Source organism: Phyllostomus hastatus, unplaced genomic scaffold, assembly GCF_019186645.2.
Source record: "Phyllostomus hastatus isolate PE091 unplaced genomic scaffold, TTU_PhHast_1.1 phas_scaffold_78, whole genome shotgun sequence".
In the NCBI taxonomy this organism is placed as follows: domain Eukaryota; kingdom Metazoa; phylum Chordata; class Mammalia; order Chiroptera; family Phyllostomidae; genus Phyllostomus; species Phyllostomus hastatus.
Genome location: NW_025334041.1, coordinates 1,658,981 through 1,680,235, shown reverse-complemented (window position 1 = coordinate 1,680,235; position 21,255 = coordinate 1,658,981). Strand labels below are relative to the sequence as shown.

Below are 21,255 nucleotides of genomic sequence, written 5' to 3'. Positions count from 1 at the left end.
GTAGACGGTGCTGGGCACTCACAGCACCTCATCGGTGAGCTCTGCTGGTAAGGCCGTTGGCACGATCTTCCTTCCCAGCGATGGCCTCTGTCACTAGTGCCCGCTCAGGGCCAGGCACTCCACCTGCTGGGACGACACCGGCGAACAGCAATCAGTTACCCTTGTCACACGCTTGGAGTCAGCAGGGGAGACGAGTATCCACCCATTCATCACTAATTATAATCAGTGTCTGTCCAATCCGCTCCCTTCAGCTGAAGGAAGTCTCTCACTCCTTTGGACAATGGGTCTCTCACTGTCACAAACCCTGCTTCCCGCCCGGACACCTAGCTGCAGCTGGTGCGCCTCCCCTGGCTCCTACAGTGGTCCCGGGGAGGGGCACTGCCCAGAAAGTAGCAGAGGTGTGTCGGAGTCTGGGCAGACCAGAGCGCTGTGGGGAGGGGGGCGCCCGTCCCATCCCGGGGATCCTGGGGACCCACGGCAGCAGGAGAACACTCGAGGACACCTGTAGACCCCTTCTAGGTCAGTGGCTGTGAGGCAGCTCAGTGCGGCCCCTGCCAATGGATCTGTGCTGAGGCCAAAGAAGTACAGTGAGGGTCAGAACGGTCGGCACCGGAACATGGACCTCGATTAGACACGCGCCTTTTATCGATACAAGCTTATGAGTTTGGTGACCGCACGGAGGTGATGTGAGATACCATCGCTGTTCTTCTAAAGGACCTGGCAGAGCACCGTGGAGAGTGCCCACAGAGTGTTCAACCTGCCTTCAGGTGGCGCAGAAGGAAGGACAGGTGTGCTCTCCGCACGCCTGCGGGAGGCCCGCCTCCCGGCCGGTGCGGGCACTTGGTGCTGATGGGCCGGAAGCACAGCGGGGAGGTTCAAGCTGCCGCGCTTGTGAGACGCTGGCCCAAATCGAGTTTTCTCTCCTTCCGTTTTCTCGGGAGTCCCCTGCGTTTGGGTCTCCTGGGAAGGTGCCGCACTGGCTCCCCCACGATTTTCCTCTCCCGGTCGTCTGAGCGTGGGCCAGCGGGCAGACATTTTTCAGGGGGGCTTGGGTGCAGCCACAGAAAAGGGTGGCCTTTCCATCCACATTGCCGTCCAAAACTACAGGAACTACATAAAAAGTGCCAGAAAGGGGCTGGGGGATCGCCCACGTTGCGCACCGACCACTACCTGACTTCCGGCAAGTTGCTCCACACCCGGGAGGCGAGGCGGCTCCCTAGTCCGCCCGGGTGCCTCTCCCAGGGGCGGCTCTCAGGCCCAGAGTCCGGGCTGGCGGGGTGAGAGACCCCTCGGTGCTCTTGGCACAAATGCATGTTCAGCGAAAGTGAGTTATTGTTGTGGCTGTTTTTTTCCAACATCGAGCCCCAGGAAAAGACATCATTATCATCCTATTTGCACGGTAATGTCGACTCCGTAGAGACGTTAGTGATTATATTAATGACAATGACCTCATGCCGGGCACTAGGTGTCAAAAGTGGGACTTTATCTACCCCCAGGCCGGCCTGCTGCCCATTTCAAAGATAAGGACGGGAGGCTCGCTGGTATTAAGAACCTGTGTAGGGCCTCCACCCTCCACTAGCAAGCACTAGCAAGTGCTCTCACGCAGACGGGGAAACTGAGGCTCGGAGAGGTGAGGCCCCGGACCTGGCTGGCTGTGAGCAGACAGCGCAAGCTCAGGAGGTCCCCTTTCCCGCCCAGGAGCACCGGCTCCTGCGCCTTGCCCTTCCGCTGCGCCTGGATGCAGGGATCGGAGTGCACGGGGAGGACTTCTGAGTTGCAGAGAATTCGCTTGCAAATTGCCTCTCGGGATAGGTCCGATGTGTCCTCCGCTGGCGCCCGGGCCTGGGATGTGGGGATCCCGCGTCCAGGGGTCCCGGGAGGCAGGACGAGGGGTCCGGGCGCCCACGCCCTGCTGCCTGCCCCGCGCCCGGCCCGGGCAGCTGCCGCTAGAGGGTCCGGCCCCGCGCCCGCGCCCGCGCCACGCCCTGCGCCTGGGCCCGGGCTCCGCCCGCGCTGGCGGCGAGCGGTCCGGGCGGCGGCGGCGGGAGGAGGAGCAGGAAAAGCGGCCGGGGGAGGAGGCGGAGGCGGCGGAGGCGGAGGCGGCGGCGGCGGGCGGGGCCGGGCCAGTTTAAAGCCCATCGAGGGGGTGGGGAGGCCGTGAGGAGGCTGGCAGGACCGAGCGGCGCGCCGGCAGCAGGCGCAGCGCTCGGAGGCCGCGGACACCCGCGCGGAGCAAAGTTTGCGCGCAGCCCCTCGGGGCCCCGGGACGCCCCGCGCGCTTCGCCCGCTTGAGCCGGGACGAGGGTCGCCGGCAGCCACGCGGAGACAGCCGGGAGCGGAGCCGCGCAGGTACGAAGTTGGGCGGGGAGCGCGGCCGCAAGTTACTTTGTGGTCGGCGCGGCGGGGCCGGGCGGGCGGGCGGTCCCCGCGCCGTCATTGTCTGCGCGCTGCCGCCGGGCTGGGGACGCCGGGCGCCGCGGGGGCGCGGCGGGCGGAAGGGCGTCGCCTGCGGGCCGGGGGCTGCGGCGCCTGGGGCTCGGCCGGCGGCGCGCGGAGGCGGGGAGCGGGCTGCGGGCGCGGGCGCGGCGAACGGGCCGGGCTGTGCGCGCGGGTGTCGGACCCCGGGGGTCGGTGGAGTCGGCGGCGCCTCCGGGAACCATCCCGTCGGACGCCGGCCACTCGGGGTGGAAGCCAGGGCCGGGCTGGGTGGGGGCCGCGCCGTCAGGGCTCAGGCCAAGCTCCCGGGCCGCCCCGAGGATGGGCGCCCGCGCTCTTGCAACCCCTGGTGCGCCCGCGCCCGCGCGGCCATGCACTCCTCAACCCAGAGCAGCCCGGCCTCGCTATATAGATACACACATATATTTTTTGGGTTCCGTTAGTGACCCCGTTACCCGCCGCTGGGGCCTAACCAGACTGGAGGGCTCGCGGATTAGCCGCCCGCCAGCCGTGGAAACGTGATAAGAGCCGTGCGGTTTGCAGAAGGAAATTTCTGATGCAACTCTCCGCCTTCCCCGATTGCCTCTCCAAACGCCCGCCTGGAGAAGGCCCTGCAGCGTGTGCCTTATGGAAATTAGGGTATTCTCTACTTTTTATTATGTTCCCCTCCTCTCGGGGTTGGAAGAAAAGCCAACTTTTGGTCGTTTGCCTTGACGGGAAGGTTGGGGACTGTTGGGAGCCACAGGTGACCGGGACGCGGTCCTGGATCCCTGCGGCCCGTGCACTGGAAAGAGTGCTTTCTTGCAAACACTGTGCCCAGTTTCATTCAAGAGATGCAAAGAAAAGACCCAAACAAGTAGCGCCCGTGAGTAAATACGCGTCGTTGCACAACTTTTCTGGGTGCCGCTGTTTACAAGGCCAGGCCCGGAACACTTTGTTTCTGAAAACGCTGAATCAGCCGTTTGGAGCCCCCGGCCTCAGACGCGGCGCCCCACTCCACACCGCGCTGGGCCCCGCTCAGAACACATGTGAGCGCGGCCCCAGCGCTGACCGCGGCTCCCTGCACAAAGCTGGCGACTCCTCCCGGGAGCTCCCTTGCAGCCCCCTCCCTCCCTTTCTCTTGGGAAGGAAAAATAAGTAGAGCCTAGGTTTCTGTGGCAGGAAAAAAAAAATTCTGATTTATGGGCACAGGGGAAGTGTCTTTTCGGGGAGGATTTTATCTGGTCAAAGCCCTGAAACCCAACGTATTTCCAGGAATGATCTGGATGGTTGGGTTTTTGTTGATTTTTTTTTTTCTTTTCGGTTCCAGATCAGAACTCTAGGATGGCTACACATAAGATTTGAGTTTTATTGGGAATACTTGAAAGAGGAGGGCCGCACAGGCCAAGCTCCAGATTACAGGGAGTCTGAGGGCAGCCTGGGTCACCCGCCTGGCCAGCGCGCCCATGTAACCGAGAAGCGCGGCCACCGGTGCTCCCGGGGCACGGCCGCGCGCCAGGCACGTCCGGAGCCCCGTCGAGTTGCACCCCCCGCAGCCCCCAGACCCCCATTTTACAGGCGCGGACACCGAGGCTCAGGAGGTTACATCGGCACGCCCCGGGTCCCATGGCCCGCGTGCAGTGGGGCCGTCACCAAAACCTCAACTCCGGATGAGTTTTCTTTTTAGTTCTGTGCCTTTTCTGCTTCTGCCCAAGTCCCTGGGCCTCAGAGAGAGCGGAGGCTCGAGGGCGGCCCCTGCCAGACCCGCACCCGGAGAACCAGGGGGCTCTAGGGCCCTCCCGGGGGGCTCCCGGCCTGCCCGCGCTCTGCCGTGACAGCCCGAGCCATCATCAATATTTTCCTTTGTCCACCCGCTGTTTACACTTAAACACACGTTTATTTTGGAAGGAGACGTCGACGTCCACAGAGTCGTGACTCTGATACGCTCGCCGTGTTTATTGTCACCACAGCCGTGTTTTAATAAAAGCCGTGCGCACCCCCGAAGTCTCCTGTTGCCTGTGGTCCGTGGTCTGTGTTGTCTGGGGGGCAGCGCCGGGGCTGGGCCAAATGCCTTCTGTGTGCAGACCGGGACCCTGGGGCTGGAGAGGCTCCCGCCCGGTGCTCGGCCAGGGCCGTGCATGGCGGTGGGCGCCAGGATCGGAACCCAGGGCAGCCCTGGCTCGGGGACAGGGACCGTGTGTGTGTGTGGACGGTCGGCCTCCCCAGGGAGAGGGAACAAAGTCAGAGCCCGAGAGCCAGTCCAGAGGTATTGAGACGGACGGTCCAGCTGCTTCGAGACCTCACGGCGTCTAGAGACCAGATTCCTGCTTGAACAGACGTCCAGTTGTCCTGGAGCTGGAGAGGTGTGGGGGTGGCGTACCCCATGAGACCCCGTGCTTTAAAGGCCGTGTCATGAGAAGACCACAAGTCCTCGGGATTCTGCGCGACCCCTCACTGCAGCAGAAGAGACACCGGCGTGAGACGGGGGTGTGCGAGCGAGCCCCCAGAACTCAGCGCTGGCGCAGGGACTTCTGTCCTGTGTCCTGGGGAGGTGGCCTGCCTGTCTGCAGCTTGTGGGAGACAAACCCTGTGTCCGTCTCACCACCCTGAAATTGCATGGGCTCGCGAGGAGAAGATATTTGCTTTGCTTTTCATCTGAGGCACCCATCTTATGTCCAAAATGTAAATAAAACTCTTCCTGCTGGCGGAGATTTTTTTCTTTAAACTTGTCCCTTTTTTTTTTCCCACTTACCCTTTTTTTCCGCTAACCCTAACCCTCAGAAGTACGGGCGAGCATGGGAGAGACGAAGACAAGTCAAGCCACGTGGTAGGTGCGGCTCGACAAACAGGGGCTCTGGGGGGCCCGGGGGCCTTCCCCAGGGTCGGGGCCGATGGGCGTGTGACCGAGCTCATCCATTCCGGCCCTGGCTGGTGTGTGATTTGTGTTCGTGTTTCAGCTGCACATTTCTGGGGCGCCGTCTCTGTCCCCTGCCTTCTCCTGAGGGGCTGCCGCCCCCCTGCCCGCCCGCCCGCCCGCCCGGGCTCAGAGCTGCTTCTGAGCTGCTCTCTGAGCCTCGGGCTTTTCTGTCCGCGCTCCCAGTGACCCTGGGGCCTGTTAACCCGGAGGAGAGGCAAGCGGGCGAAGCTTAAAGCCACCAGCTGCTGGCAAGGCTGACGTCCCTCCTTGAGTAATGGAAGGGAAGACGCCATGGCTGTCCTTGGAGACGGCGACAAGAGCAGCCATGTGCCGGGGGCAACAGAAGTCATCTCAGAGGTGGGACCGAGTGTGTGACTCCCTGCTCTGGGCTGGAAAGGACCGGCCGGGTGTCAGAGGAGCCCCGCTGTCCTCTGCGCTGCCCTGCCCACACGTGCAGATGGGGTGTCGGGTGGAGACGCCTTCCTTGCCCCCGAAGTCGGGGTCTGGCTGTGGGGTTCCCGCCTGGGACCCGTGGGGTGGGTGACGGCGGCTCGTCCCGACTGGATGCCACCGGGAAGAGAGAATGTCCTTCCTATATGTTCAGCCGCCAAGTTTCTTGTGGGTTTGGGGGAGGGGTCCCTGGAGAGTCAAGATCCTGAATCTGAGGCTCTTCTTTGGGTCGGGGATTGGGTGATTCAGCACCCACAGCGGGAGTGGGGTCCAGGGGGAATGTACTCCCCCTCTTGGCCCAGGACAGTGGCCAGCGCTGACCAGTGCACACGCACACTGCCTTGGAGGGACTCTGCTCTCTGCCATGTGCTAGCTCCAGGGGCCCGAGCGAGCCAGCTCAGCTCGTCAGGAAAGGGGGAGTCACGGGTTAAAGTGGGTCGGGAAGGTGAGATGCTCTTGGAGTTGTGTGCACCACACCCCCCGGGGCTCCCCCCCAACCCCCCCGCACCGTGCGTGGCTCCTCGAGAGAGCGGGGAGACGCCGCTCCTGGCACGTTCAGCCCTGGCTTTGAGCTGCTCGAGTGCCCTGCTTTCTATTAATCTGCCAGGTCCGCCAGAAAGAGAACTCCGCTTTCAGTATTTTTGTCTCCTGGTGCTCTGCTCGGGTCAGCCACACAAAGCCTCTCGGGCTGAGGGTCTGAGCAGCCCCCCTGCCCCCCCCCCGCCCCGCCATGCCTGTGAGTTCTTTCCCTGCCTGCAGGCAGCAGACAGCCGGAGCGCCCTGCAGGCGGGGGCTGCAGGAGCAGAGGTGGGTGGTGGGATGTCCGCCTCCCCTGGCTGTGCACCCATCCGGGCCAGCCGGCGGTGAAGAACAAGTGTCAAAAGTTGGTCCCTTGAGACCAGGAGCCAGCAATGCTCAGGCTCAGGCTCAGCCAGGCTGCAGCACGGGCTGCGCAGAGGCTGGGGCCTCCCTGTCGGTGGTGGGGCTGGGGGTTTTGTCTCTAGGACCCCGAGGTCGGCTGGTGTCTGAGTGTCCGGAGACCTTGTTCTAGCTGGGCCTGAGGTGCGTGGGCACTGCTGGTCCCAGCCGGTGGGCCGTGCCCCTGGTGGGGGAGGGGGACTGTGGGAAGTGCTTCTGCACACAGGTGGGCAGCCCGGCAGCCCTCTGAAGTCCTGACCGGGTTCTTGTGCCAGGTCAACAGGCCTGGGCACCAGCAGGTACAACCTCACCTGGGGACGCGGCTCACGACGCAGTCGGCACAGAAAGAGCCTGGCGCGTGCCCGGCTCCTCCCGCGGAATTTCTCTGTAAGTAGAACGCATGGTGGACCGCGGCCATCGGGCCCCCTCTGTGAGCTGTCCTGCGTGTCACTTCCGGAATCCCATGGGGGCCGCCGAAGGCCGAGACCCCCAAGGGTTGCCTGAGACCCCTTCTCCCTCATCCGGTCAGGTGGCTATCCACAGCAAGGGCCTCCGGGGCCACTGGCCGCCAGCTGCCGGGTTCCTCTCGCGGTGCCCTTGGAGCGCAGGGACCCTGCGCACCCTGGCTTCTCCGACGAGCCGGGCCTCTGGTTTATGATTTGTTTTTTTAACTTTCATCCCCGAGAGTGTCTGGGCAGTGGTTTCTTCCAGCCCTTTGTGAGTGGAGCACGAGCACTCTCTTCAGTATAAACATTTTATAACACCGCGTATCTAATAGGAGCAATAATTTCAGGGTTCCCTGCCCCAGGAAACCCGCAGTGACCAACAGCCACTAGGAACCAAGGAGCTTTGAAATTCAAAAGCTCCAGCAGTTGCCTCAGGCGTGGAGGGCGTGTCCCCTGGCCCAGGGACCACGCCCCTCCCCGAACCTGGGCGCCTGCTGGGAAGGGCTGCTCCCACCCGGGGGAGGGGGTGCTGGCCGGCCTCCAGGGTCTTCTAGGTGTTCTGTGTGGCCAGCACAGGGGGCGGATGTGTGGCCTGAGAGTCTCCTCCTTGCTCTTTCTAGAATGCCCTTCTCTCTTCCAAAGAACTGGGTGGATCTCATGGAACACCCTCCCGCTGTTTCTAGAGAAATGGGACTGAGGCCTGGGCCAGCATCTCCTGGAGGTGATGGCACCTTGGCGGGGGGGACAGGCAGGCAGAGCCCCTGGCCCTGTAGCCGGCTGTCCCTTCAGGGGGGCCCCATCTCCTGCTGGCCCCGGGGGAGCCTCGCCAGACACGTCCTGTCCATGGGAAGGGTCCCCCAGTGGTGTAACTCTCCACTCCCAGCACAGGCTGTTTTTACATTTGGTTTGATTTTTTTTCCCTGAGTGACATCTGTGCGTGAAGAGTCCAATCGTTCCCCAGAAGTGAGCAGGCTTATCAGTTGGGTTTTCCTGCCTTTGCCTTCATATTTCTAAGCAGATGTCTGCGTATTGAATTGCAGCTCCTCCCCACCTGTTCCCTCCCCCACCCCCACCCTCCCAGCCCCCAGCTCCCTGCTGGGGAGGTCCTGTGTGCACTCTACACTTGAACTTCCCTCTCCGCCTCATCTCTTCTGGTGGCTCAGGCTCGGGCGGCACAGACCGCGGCCCCCGGAACGCCGCTCCTGGCCGGGCCCTGGACTTGCCTGGGGTATCTCTGTCCGTCTCGCAGGACATTTTGTTTTCTCCGGGAGTTGCTCTGGCATCTGCTTTGTGGTTTACGTACTTATCGCTCCCCGCCCCCACTCCAAACTGACACGGTTGTGCAAATGTCCTTTCACACACACCCTCGGTGTGGGGCCAGTTTTATCTCCGGGGAGCGATCTCTCGCCGGGGCCTGGTTGCCCCCAGACTCCATCCTGGCCACCCGGCACCCTCCCTGCCCATCATCCCGGGGAGCTGCCCTGTGCTCTGCTCTCGGACCCCTCCCTCCTGGTTTCTTTCCAGCATGTGAGGGTGTGCATTCCATCGTGACTTCCAAAAAAGAGGTGCGTGCAGATTTTTTGGAGACCTCGCATGTCTGCAAATGTCCCTGGTCTCCGTTCACAGCTCAGAGTTTGTCCAAGAGCGCACGTCTCACTGGCCACAGGTTTCCCTCGGAAACTCGAAGGCTGTGGTTCCCTTGGGGCAGCCCACGGTGGGGAGGGCAGCACATCGGATTCTTGGTTTGTCGTATGAACATTTCCCCCCGTCGCTGTTGGCTTGTTTTCCCCCCTTTTCCACGTCCGGAAGCTGGTAGGCTCTTCTCTTTGTGTCTTTGTCTGGGAATCTCTCGAAGATGAGGAGGCTTGCTGAGGCCCTCGTCCACCCTGCCGGCACGCCCAGGGCCCCTTCAGACTGGGAGCACAGAGACCCTGGGGGTGGGACCGATTTTTGAGTTAATTCCTTCATTTCCTTTCTTCCACGTACTTGTTCTCTCTCAGGAGAACGGCTGTTCTTCGCCGATCCTCGGCCTGGACGGCGTCTCCAGCTCCCGTCGTGTCTCTGTGGTGGCGTTCGGGGTTGGGGAGCAAAGCAACTTGACCCTCTGACTTTTCCAGCAGATCTTTCTATCTTCATTTTTCATTCCTAAGGACCTCTTTGTTTCTTTTGGTCTCTTTAAACTGACTTTATTTCTTCAGAACGGCTTTACATTCCCTACAAAACACTGAGTGGAAAAGAGAGAGATTTCCTATCTGCCCGCCCACCCCCCCCACCCCCCCACCCCCCCCCCAGGGGCTCCACCGCCCCCTCCCCCGCACCACCCCCACCCGACTGGGACTCGGGTCGTAGGCAGTGCACCTACCATGACGAAACATCACCCACAATGATTATCCCTATTTTAATGGTGTAATATTCCCGTTTCATAGATGCACTGTTTATTTTTTTTTAATCTCTTTTTGGAGATACTGGTTTCTGTTTTAGTGTTTTTTCTGCAGTTTCCTCTCTCCAGTTTTTCCAGCATTTATTCATTTTTAACATTTTTTCTGTGCGCCTGTGTCCGGCTGACCCAGAAAGCAGAACCTCGGGCAGGCAGGAACTCCTGCGAGTGTTTATTTGAGTGTGCAGGCCTGGGGGAGCGGGGGGAGGGGAGGCAGGGCAGGCCCTCGGCCCGGGGCCGGGCCTTCTGGATCCCTTCCTGGCCTCTTCCTGTGTCTTCCCTCTCGCTCTCCCACATCCTGAACCGGCCGCTGGGAGCCCGGAGCCCTGGGATTCCTCCAGCGCCCCGTGGCAGAGGGGGCCCTCCCGGCCGGCAAGCCCCTCTTCTTACCCTGGAGGCTGCGGGAGGCCGAGAGGGAGGCTGGGTTCTCCCCCACCGACAGCGGGCTCTGGGACCTGAGGCACGTCCCTCTGTCTGCACTTGGACTTCTCCTCGGCTCCCAGGGGTGGACGCCGTGCCTTGGGTCCCTCTTGCAGCCTCTCTGTGGCCAGGAGCAGGCCAGGCTCGTGGTGACCCGCCCCACAAACCGAGGGAGGCTTGCTGCCCTTCGTTTTGGGGTGGACACTTGGCTCATGGCTGCTCTCAGAGCCTGCCTCCAGTCTGCTTGCATCTGATGGAAACTAAGTATTAAAAGAACATGGGCCTGGTCTCCCAGAGCCCCTCCTCCTCAGGGTGAGTACCTGCTATTGCTTCGCCCTCCTGGTGTGGCCGGTTAGGGGGCCTGCCCCAGGGGGCCTGGCTGCTGGTCCTCGGGGCGCCCGCAGGCAGCTTCCGTGTGCCTTTGAACACGGCCCCCCACTCCCTTCGCGCCTCTCAACGTGAGGCGGGGTCTGAGTTTCCGCATTCACCGCCCCCCTGGGCGCTTACTGTCCTTGCTGCCATCGACAACTTCCAGCCCTTCCTGCCGTGCCCCCCATGGGGAGGGGTGTCGCCTCTGTGCACCCATCCTGTCACCTGTGCAAGTCACCCAACACCTCCAGCCTTCTGTTTTCCTTCATGCGCTGCAGGGTTGTGCATCTGTGCACGCACGCACTCGCGCGTGTGTGTATGTATATGTATAGGTTGTGACTAGCAGGTAGCAGAGATCCCATATGCCGCGTCTACTTTTCTTGCTGACTGTCATTTTAAATGGCTCTTTTTTGCCCGTGATGTCCAATGGCTTTCTGCCTGTGGCTCTGAGACCCAGTCTCTACCTTGCTGTTCTCGCTCTCACATTTTTGGGGAGGGATGTCGGACAAAGACGACCCTGGACAACCAGAACTGGCTGGCTTTGGGGTCCCACGGTCCTCTGAGGCAGGTAGGGAGAGGGATGGAGCCCTGAACCGTGTCTGACTGGTCTGGTGGGCCTGAGATTTCCCCCTGGTGCAGCGTTCTGTATGGCTTCACAGGTGGGTGGGGGGAACTCTGGGGTTCTGTGAGTGGCCGGTGTGTGTGTCCTTGCCCATCAGGGTGGAGGGGGCTTTTAGCGGAAGACAGGACAATGGAGGGTGCAGGAGGTTCTTTGGATTTCCACGAGAACCAGGGATCTGGGGTCAGAACAATGGAGGGGCCCTCTGGGGCCTTGGAACACGACCCATCACACCAGGCTTGGCCCTGGGATTCCAAAAGTGCCTCCCCCTTGAATTGGAGAAGTGTGGCCCCAGGGCAGGGAAGCTGGGGCCCTGCTGTAGCGGGGTGTTGGGGGTGTGTCCCATTGGGCGTATTTGGGAGGCAGGGCGGTATCCCAGCCTTGCTAGATGGAGTCCCCGCTTCTCCATGTTGGAATATACTAGGCTGTGTCACGGGGGCCACGGACTCGAGGACCAAGTGTCACGAGCCAGGCTCCGGGGTCCATCCAGGCGGAGCTGTGCGTCAGCGTATCAGCTGAGCGGTCTCCCACGCTACAGGCGCTGCACTGTACTCTGGGCCGCCTGCGCCAGTGCCCAGCTGCGTGCGCGCAGCGACCCCGTGCGGCAAGTCCCTCGCAGATCCACCAGCCAATCCGTTCGCGGTGTGTGGCTCCGCTGTCCAATCCTGCACGCCAGTCTGCGGACCAGCGCGCAGTCTCCCACGCTGTGCGCTATGCACTGCGCAGCCTGTGCCGCTTGAGCCGCGCGCGCGCGGCTGCGTGCGCGCAGCGACCCCGTGCGAGCGGCAAGTCCCGGAAGCGCAGCAAGGGCCGGCACTGAAGCTGGCGCAGCTGCCGCCATGTCCGCGATGTCCCCGCTTCTGCGCAACGGCCAGCGGACCAGCTGAGCGGTCGCCCATGCCGTGCACTGTGCACTGCGCCGCCTGTGCCCGCACCCAGCTGCGGGCGGCAAGTCCATGCAGCAAGGGCTGGGCACCCTTGTAGATGCATCCGCCTACCTGTCCGCGGCGTGGGTCTGTTGTCCGCTTTTGCCTACTGGCCGGTGGACCAGCTGAGCTGACTTCCACACTGCGCACCGTGCGCTGCGCTGTCGGTGCCTGTGCTCTGCTGTGTGCGCATGCGCCTAGCGATCGTGTGCGCGCGGCAAGTCCTGGGAACGCGGCAGGTGCCGGCACCGACATGGGTGCAGTAGCCGACGCATCCGCTGTGTGGCTCTGTTGACCGCTTCTACGCGCCGGCGGCGGACCAGCTGAGCTGTCTACCACAATGCGCACTGCGCCGCCTGTGAACGCGCCGGGCCCGGTGCGCGCAGCGGCGCCATGCGCGCGGCAAGTCTTGTGCGGCAGAACTTGCGGGGCACCCTCGCAAGTTCATCCACTGACCTGTCCGCGGCATTCTTTTATTGTCCATTTCTGCGCGCTAGTCCGCAGACCGGCTAAGAGGTCTCGTATGCTGCGCGCTGTGCACTGTGCCGCCGGTGCTCGCGCCCGGCCGCGTGCGCGCAGCGGCCGCGTGCGCGCAGCAGCCGCATGCGCGCAGCGACTCCCTGCGTGCAGCAAGCCCTGCGCAGCAGGTGCCAGGCACCGACGGGAGTGCAGCGGCGGAGCCATCCGCGGTGTGGCTCTGTTGTCCAATACTACACGCCGGTTGGCGGACCGGCTGAGCGGTTTCCCACGCTGCGCACTGTGCACTGCGCCGCCTGTGCCCGCGCCCGGCTGCGTGCGCGCAGCGACCCCGTGCGGCAAGTCCCGCGCAGCGGGTGCATTGGCCGACCCGTCCTCGGTGTGGCTCTGTTGTCTGCTTCTGCACCTCGGCCTGAGGACCAGCCCCAGCAGTCAGCCGCGCTGTCCCCGCCGCCTGCCGCCTGTGTGGTCCAACGGCTCCGAACGCTACGCGTTCTGGGAAGCACCGCTCCCAGCCCGGCCTTGGCCGCCCGCGGAGTCCAGGGTCCCGTAGCCTCTGTGGATGGTAGCTGTCGCACGTGTTGTGTAACCCTTTCTAATCTTAATTGTTTAATATGGAACAAGTAACGACTGCACCCAGATAAACCCGCCGCTATCTCTTAGCCAAGTGGCAGGCAGTGGTGTGGGAGTAGCTGGAGAAATGGACCCTTCTGTCTGCCAAAGACAAATACCAAGGCCTGCCTGGACTTCTTTTAAACCTTGATTACGTACATGGTCTGGTAGAAAAGCCTGGGGTACACCCATCTGGTCACATTGCCTCTTGCTCCACAAATCCGCCTCCGCCATCGCCATCAAGGGACCGCGCCAGAGGGCCGAGGTGAAGAGAGAAGATGTGGGGAGAACTCCCATTTCTGACGGCGTTGGACTCCCTGCTCCCCACAGGGGCGGGGCTGTCTCACCCCGGCTCTGCAGAAAAAACAGTCAGATCACCTGTGTCACACGTTGATTGTCCCTTTGATCAACTGCCATCTGTGCGTTGATGGCGGGAGCCCCTGCCAGGGAGTGAATGGAGGTCCGCGAGGCGCTTGCCTGCGCACGGGTAGGGGCCGAGCGCGGAAGCTGCCGTCTGCACTGCCCAATGGCGTCACTCCTCTCCCGGTGAGGGCCCGGGGGCCTGGGCCCCTCGTTCTCTGTAAGTATGAGGGCCGCGATGACCGCGGGGATTTTGGCGGGCGACGCCCCACAGTGCTGGGCCTCAGAGGATGGTCACGAGTGGCGGCGGGACCAGGCACTGCCTTTGTCTCGTGCCTGTCCATGCCCTTTGCCTTCTGTGGGGTGTGCTGGGGTGTCCCCGTGTGCGGTGGGAGCCGGCGGCCCACGGGCTCTGGGTTGGGTGACAGTGAGGGGGGAGGGGGGCAGGGGAGGGGACTTCGGGGTTTGCCTCTGCTCTGGGGCTCCCGTGCACAAAGGTGGGGGCAGCCCACCCGCTGCAGAAGCAGGTTGCGTTGAATGGGGTGCGCTGAGGGTGGGTGCCGGTTGCTTTCCTCGTCCCTGTGCCAGGGAGGCAAGGACAGTGGGCACCCTCTCGTAGGCAGAGGATGCTGCGCCCCAGCTCCCGAAGAGCACAGCGGGGGGGACTAACGGGAACCTCACTGCTGACTCACAGGCGTTCGAGGAGTGTCAGGGCGGGCGGGTGCGTGACTCGTCGCGTGTCCTCGGGCTCTCCGTCCCTCGTCCCCACCCAGAGCTGGGGCTCTGAATGCCCGGAGAACACTGGATCTTTTGAGTCTCGGAACTTGGCGACATTTCACAACCCGTCGACGCTCAGCCCTCGAGGTCCGGCAGAAGCCAGGCCGCCTCTCGGGGCGTGGGCTGCGATTTTGTGCGACCGTCTCAGGCCCTGCTCGAGGGCTCGCCCAGGGGCACGCTGCTTCCCGGACAGGCGGGTTGCACCCCGGTGACGCCCAGGTGGAGGAATGTTGGGGGGAGCGGGCAGCCAGGCGCAGTCAAGGTGTGAACCCTGACTCACCTGTGGCGATCGCCTGCCTCCCGTCACGTCCCGGGCCCCGTCGCCGCCTGGGGAGCTCACGGTCCGGGGTCGGCCCTGGAGCCCCACGTCTTCGTGAAGCACCCAGAGACTCCTGCGGGCTCAGAGCTCGGGGAGTGTCGCTTTGCTGTGTTGTCACCCGAGCTCAGGGGCTCTGTCCTGGGCCTGGCCACCACTGGGCCCCTGGCGCTAGGGCCAGAACGTTGGCATCTCCCACCTGCCCGCGCTGTTGCCCAACTGGGAGGCTGAGGACAGCTCAAGGTGCGGCCTGCGGGGGGCCAGAGCCCCAGGGCCCGGAGGGTACGGCCTGTCTTCTTCATCAGACTTCAGAGGGAAGGTGGCTCGGTCCCGGGGCTCACCCAGCGCCTCCCGGGGCGGGACGCCGACAAGCTCGCCCGGCACTTGGCACGGCCACACATCACATCCAAAACTGGTGCGAGAGGCCGGGTTCGGCCGTACTTCGTGGGTGAGCTCTAGATGCCCGCCCCAGCTCGAGGCCTCCGTGTGTCCACGGTGCCTTGGAGTCCCTGACCGTGACCTCCCTCCGTTCTGGGACGGTCAGGGGAGTTCTGGGGGCTCACTTGGCCCTTTGCCTTGGCCGCCCGGCCTAAGGGTTTTGAGAAGGCCCCCGGGTGGCTTGTAACCAGGACCTGTTCAGTCATCCACTCAACGGGTGTGTGAGGACGCACCTTGTCTGCAGTGCCCCCCCCCCCCGCCCCGCTCGGTCTGAGAACAGTGACACCTGTGGAGGAAGGGGCAGCGAGCAGGCGGATGGCGTGGGCAGACAATTAAGAAGCGATATAAAGGTATCTTTCACTTGCTTCCCTGGAGGGTGCTGGCAAGTCTCAGCGCTGACACCAGTGAACTGTTAACAGGACTGAAAACAGGACTTAAACCTCCATACCAGCGTGTCACCTCCCGGAGGGCTTGGGAAAATGCAGGCTCCGCTCCCGGGGGCGCAGGGCGGGGCCGGAGCCTCTCCGCATTTCTGGTTCTCCCCTCCCGGGGCTGTTCCCACTGCGGGGTGGGGGGGGGGGAGGGCCACACGTCCCGTCCGGAGCTCTTCATGCATTTCCTCCCCTTCCAGCCTCAGTTGCTTTGTCTTTACAAGTCCCTGGAAAGGACACTTTTCTGTCAGGCTCTCTTGTTACCAATGCTGTTACTTAATCTAGGAACTCTTCCAGGCATTTTTCAGCGACTGGCCCTGCATTGTTACAAGTGGCATTCTTAAGTGTGTCCAGACTTTACTGCAGTTATAAACATGGGCATGTCCCGCCTGGACGTTGTCTTGGGTTCCCGTGGTCTTGATTCAGTGGTTTCTCTTTTGTTTACGATACGAGAACACTTAGGAAGGCCTGACCGCTTCTGACTCTTGAAAGATCTGGGATGGATCCCACCCTCATTTTAGGGGGGTGGGGGGTGTGTCTCCATTGAACCCCACTTCTCTGGAGGCCCTGCTGAGCACCTGCACCTCCCAGCATCCCCGGCGAGAACCCCACTCGGTGCACTCGAGGGCCCCAAGCCGTGGAGACGTGAGTCCACTGTCCCCAGGAGTCCGCCAGCTGGGACCCTGCATGTGTTGTCAGTGTGAGCTGTGATTTAGGTGGGGCTGGGCTGTCCCTCCCTCCCTGTGCTGGACGGGGCACCCCAGCAGCTTGAGTCTCCACAGTGCCTCTCCCTTGTTAGACCTTTGAGGGCACCCTGCTGCCAGAGTCCTTCCTGGGGTCACAGGTAATGGGCTGTTGGGGAGTTGGTGGCCTTGCCCCCCCTAGTTACTCAGCACCTGTGCGGATGGACCCCTCGGGGCTTGGACCCTTTCCCTGGCCCTCCTCTCTGCAGCGTCTCCCGGGCATGGGGTGATACAAGACAACTGAGGGCTTCCCTTTGGATAGTAGGTGCCGCAGGGCTCCTGTCTATGGCCTGGCGTGCTTGGAAACGTCAGGGCAGGTAACGTTCGTTTCTTACCTTACATTTTTTCTTATCAATTAATTTTTAGAGAGAGAGAGAGAAGCAGGGGGAGGGAGTGAAAAAGAGACATCGATCTGTTGTTCCACTGACTGATGCGCTCATTGGGTGACTCGCATGGGCGCTGACATGGGGTTGAACCCACAGCCGTGGTGTATCGGGACGACGCTGTCACCAGCTGCTCTGCCCGGCCGGGGCTGATGAGGTTCGTTTCTTACGGCAGAACTTTCAGAAAATTTAGGGGGACACTCCCCGCGGAAGACACATGACGGCAGTTCCAGATTTGGGGGCACAGCGCCCCTCTCTGTGCTGATTATGGGTGTCATAAGGCTCATCTTCCATGGAGTCCTCTCCTTTTTCCCAAAGCAGCTTTATTGAGCTGTCATCCACAAATCACACGGTTTCCCCGGCTGCAGGGCGCCGCTCGGTTGCAGTGACTGCATTACGGATGTGCAGTTAGTGTGTGCGTGTAGGTAGGCGGGCAAACACAGCACCCACCGTGTCCAGTCAGCAGAGTCACAGAGAGACAGGGCCGCCCCCTCTTGTAGAAGGACTCGTGAGGTCAGAAAGGAGACCCTCCCCATCGTTAGCGCTCTCTCTCCATCACCCCCACCCCCAGCCCTAACGACCCCTCCCCCACTTGCCGTCTCTCCACCGAGGCCCCTGTCCGGGGCGTTTCTGTGACGAGGGCTGTGTGACCTGTGGCTCAGTGCCTGGCTTCTTCCACTCGGCGTGAGGGTTGCGAGTTTCTCCACGGGTGGCCCGTGTCGGCACGCCCTTCACGTTCATGGCCGAACCACGTCACGCTTCTTCCCCTAGAGGCACACGCCACCTTTCGTCTGTCCGTGCAGCTGTCTGACCGTCTGGGTTGTGTGCACTGTTCCACTAGCGGGAAGAGTGCTTCCACGCGCGTTGGTCTGAGTGCCCACTGTCCGTGTGTGGGGGTGTACCCCGACCGGGGAGGGGAATCGGGGGTCGTGGGGCGAGTCCCTGCGAGCATTCGGAGGGACCTCCTCGCTGCGCTCCACGGAGGCTGCAACGCTGTGCGTTCTGCTCAGCAACGCACAGGGATCCCAGTTTCTCCACATCCTGGGGACCTCGTGATTTTGTAAAGTCATAGCCGCCCTAGTAGGTGTGAAGCAGTATCTCATCGTGGTTTTGATTTGCCTTTTGTTGATGAGTTGTGGGAGTTTTTTCCCACGTTGTGGATGTTAATCCCCTATCAGATATATGGGATCCGCAACTCCTTTGTCCCTTCCTGTGGGTTATCTTGTCACTCTCTCGTCCTGTGATAAACGTTTTTCTAAATTTCGGTGCAGTTTAATTTATCTATTTTGTTCTTCTGTTTCCCTTCCCTTGGTGCCATACCCGAGACGTCACTGCCACATGCAGTGCCATGAAGATTTCCATTTTCTTCTAGGAGTTCTGTGGCTTCCGCTCTTGCATGGAGATCTTTGATCCATTTCGAGGTCATTTTTATGGGGTAAATGAAGGGTTTGTGTCATTCTTCTGGGTGTGGATGTGGGGTTTTCCCGGAATCACTTGTTGAAAGACAGCCTACCGTTGGCTGGTCTGGGCGCCCTTGTGGAAGGTGACCCCCCCGCCCACCGGCGTGTGAGGGTTTCATTCACGGGGCTCCCCTTTCTGTCCAGTCGGTCTGTGTGTCCGTCCTCACACCAGAATCACGCTCTTGGTTTCTGGAGCTCTGTGGTGAGTTTCGAAATCAGGAAGTGTGAGCCCTCCAACTTTGGGTTTCTTTCTCAGTGTTGTTTTGGCAGTTCAGGGTCCCTTGGGAATCCATATGAATTTTAGATAGCTTTTCAGATTTCTGCCAAAACACATTGGTGGGATTTTGTGAGGGACTGCATTCAACTGTCGATGGTTTGGACTTAACCATGTGAAGCCTTCCAGTCCGTGCACATGGGATGCCTTTTCTCAGCTCGGTCTTCTCTCTGGTCCGGCGGGTGTGTCCACAGCCCTCGCCGAACTCGTCTTTCACGGCTCGCTCACATCTTCTTCTATTTCATTATTCCCGATGCTCCTGCAGATGGAACTGCTGTGTAATTGTATTTTCAGACTGTGCACCGTGAGGGTGGAGAAACGCAGCCGATCTTCACACGCTGGCTTTGTCCTCTGTAACTCGGAGGGATTTATCTGTTACCGCTAATAGTTGTGTGTGTGCATGTGTGTGTGTGTGTGTGTGTGTGTGTGTGTTCAGAGCCTTTAGAGTTCTCTGTGTGTCAACACTGTGTTCTCTGGGAGCAGAGATAATTTTCGTTTTAGCTTTCCAATGTAGGTACCTTTTCTCCCCCACCATGCCTGAGTGTTATGCCTGAAGACCCCTGACGGTGTTGCCTAGACGTGGAGAGAGCGGGCGACCTTGGCTTGTTTGCGGCCCGAGGGGGAGAGCTGTCACTGCTCAGCCTTTAAGTGCACTGTCGTCTGAGGGGTTTCCGTGTGCGGGACAGTCTACCCTGGTTGGGAGTGTTCTCCCGTTGCGGTCTGAACGTCTCGCCCCAGGCTGCCCGTGTCAGAATGCTGGAGGAGGGGGCCTCTGGGGGTGTCTAGGTTGTGAGGGTTCGGCCGCCCCCACTGGGATTCGTGTCCTCGTAAAGGACGCCTCGAGGAGCTCTCGGGCTCCTCCTGCCAGGGGAGGACATGGGGCAGAGTCTGTGGCCCGGACGAGACCTGTCACCGGCGCCGGCGGCGGCCCCGCTCTGGGACTCCCACCTCCAGACCCGTGAGTGGTGATGGTCCGTTGCGTGCCAGCCCCTCGGTCTGCGTGTTGCTAGGGCAGCGAGAGTGGGCCAGGGCGCCGTGCGGGCTGTGCGTGAGTGGCCGTGTCGTGAAAGGGCGTTGAATTTTGCCCAGTGCCCTTCCTCGACCGAGCGAGTTTTCCTCCTCGCTCTACCGACGCGTGGACCACCCTGGCCGATGTGCGCGTGTCGAGCCGTCCTTGCATTCCACCAACACATCCCACTCGGTCAGGCTGGACTCTCACACACACTCGCCGCTCGGCCTGGCCCGCTCGCGTGCCCGCGAGAGGCCTTCACAGCAGGGTCCATCAAGGAGGTCGGTCTACGGCTGTCTTTCCTCGCGGTGACTTCGGCTTTCGTGTCCGGGTGACGCACGCGTCCTAGAGTGCTTTAGGGAGGGCTCCTCCTTCCAGAAGAGCTTGGGGGGAGGTGGTTGGGTGGAGTCCTTCAGCGAGGCCCCCTCGCTCAGGGCTTTTCTGTGTCCGGAGGCTCTCGGTGACTAAAGGAATGTCCTACCGGGTGCAGACCAGTCCGGACCTCCGGTTTCCCCGTGATGTCACGCTGCTACAGGGTGCGCTGTAGGCGCTTCTCGACTCCGCTCAGGTGGCCCATGTGTTGACGCACGGTTGCTCACAAGTCCCCCTTGTGATTCCTTTTATTTCTGGGAGTTCCGTGGTGGCATCCTTCCTTTCATTTCTAATCTGAATAATTTAACTGGCTCAGTCATTTCAGTTTGTTCTTTTTGTGGCCCTGTGTGGTGTAAATTTAGGAGGTTACTCGCATCGTTTTTAAGGGAAACATTTGTAGCCATAAAATTTCTTTTCTGACTCCACTTTTTGAGGCATCCCATAAGTTTTGGTATTTTTTTGTGTGTTTATTTGTCTCAAGATATTTTAAAATTACTCTTGTGAATTTTTTTTCTTGGACCCATTTGGGGTTTTTGTTTCTGGTTTTTTTTTTTTTTTGACCCATTGGTTTTTAAAGAGTCTATTAATTTCTACACAGTTTTGAACCTTCCTGTTTTACTTTTGTTGTGGATTTTTAGTTTTAGTCTATTGTGGTTGGAAAGATGCTTTTTATGACTTCAATACTGTTAAATTTGTTAAGACTTTTTTTGTGGCCTAGTGTATGGTTTATCCTTGAGGATCTTCCATATGCATTTGGAAAAAGTGTGTATTTCGCTGTGACTGAGTGGAGTGTTCTGGATATGTCTGTGGCCGGGGCAACCCCAGCCCTCGGTGGCCCTGCCGATGGCCAGGCTGCCTGTTGTCCCCATCTCTGGAAGTGGGATGTTAAAGCCTCCCACTGTTCCTGGAGAACGGCCCGTTCCTCCCTTCAGTCCTGCCAGTATTTGCCTCATATCTTTCGGGGCTCTGGCTTTTGGTGCATGTATGTTTGTAACTGTTACATATTTTGCACGAGTTAACCCTTTCTCGATACACGATGTCCTCCTTTGTCATTGCGACAGCGCGCACAGAACGTGTAAGGCGGCTGATGCTGGTACAGCCACCTCGCTGTTTGTGTTACTGGCAGCACGAAGTGTCTTTTCACTTGTGATCCAGTTGTGTCTTTCAGACTGAAGGGAGTCAAGGCTTGGAGGCAGCGTTTGTTGGACTGTGTGGTTTTATTCTCCATGCCTCCAATCTCTGCCTCTCGATGGGAGGGTTTAATCATTAGTATTTAGTTACTGCTCAGTCGGTGCCTCTGCCATTTTGCTGGTGTGTGTGTGTGTGTGTGAGAGAGAGAGAGATATGTATCTTAGAGCTTCTTTGGCCCTTCCTCACCCTAGAATTCTCATCTTACAATGACCCTTCTGCTTTAAGGAGGGCTGCTTGTACTCGGACGTGAGCGTGAACGCAGGATCAATTATGTTCAGCAGAACCTGTTACAAAACCCAGACCCTTGAACCGGTTGCTCGGGGGACCCCCGCCCCCGCAGCCCGGCCAGCGCTCCGGTGGGACGCTGGGGAGGGGTCTCCATCTCCCACACGGCTCCCGAGCCTGCCGGGACATGACGGCGTGCTGCCATTTGAGAAGGAGGAGAGCAGGAATGTGACCGGGGGGCGGCACATTCCTCACTGTCCCCGGGGCCGG

The 21,255-nt window shown here is 60.7% G+C and overlaps 1 protein-coding gene across 7 annotated transcripts in view; it reads left to right on the top strand.

Annotated features, from left to right (window-relative positions):
* The first annotated feature begins 2,155 nt into the window (after positions 1-2,155).
* The window catches only part of GRB10 (growth factor receptor bound protein 10), a 113,702-nt gene continuing 94,602 nt past the window's right edge, over positions 2,156-21,255 (top strand). For 2 of the 7 annotated variants that reach the window (XM_045828933.1, XM_045828931.1), the window contains exon 1: positions 2,156-2,349. Coding sequence is in view for 4 of the 7 variants with exons in the window: in XM_045828927.1 (XP_045684883.1) it covers positions 10,281-10,315 (35 nt within the window). In the remaining 3 variants the exon portion in view is untranslated. Of the gene's footprint in view, positions 2,350-9,692; positions 10,316-21,255 lie in introns of those variants that run through there. The other 5 variants (XM_045828934.1, XM_045828927.1, XM_045828932.1 and 2 more) reach the window with 5 other exon arrangements.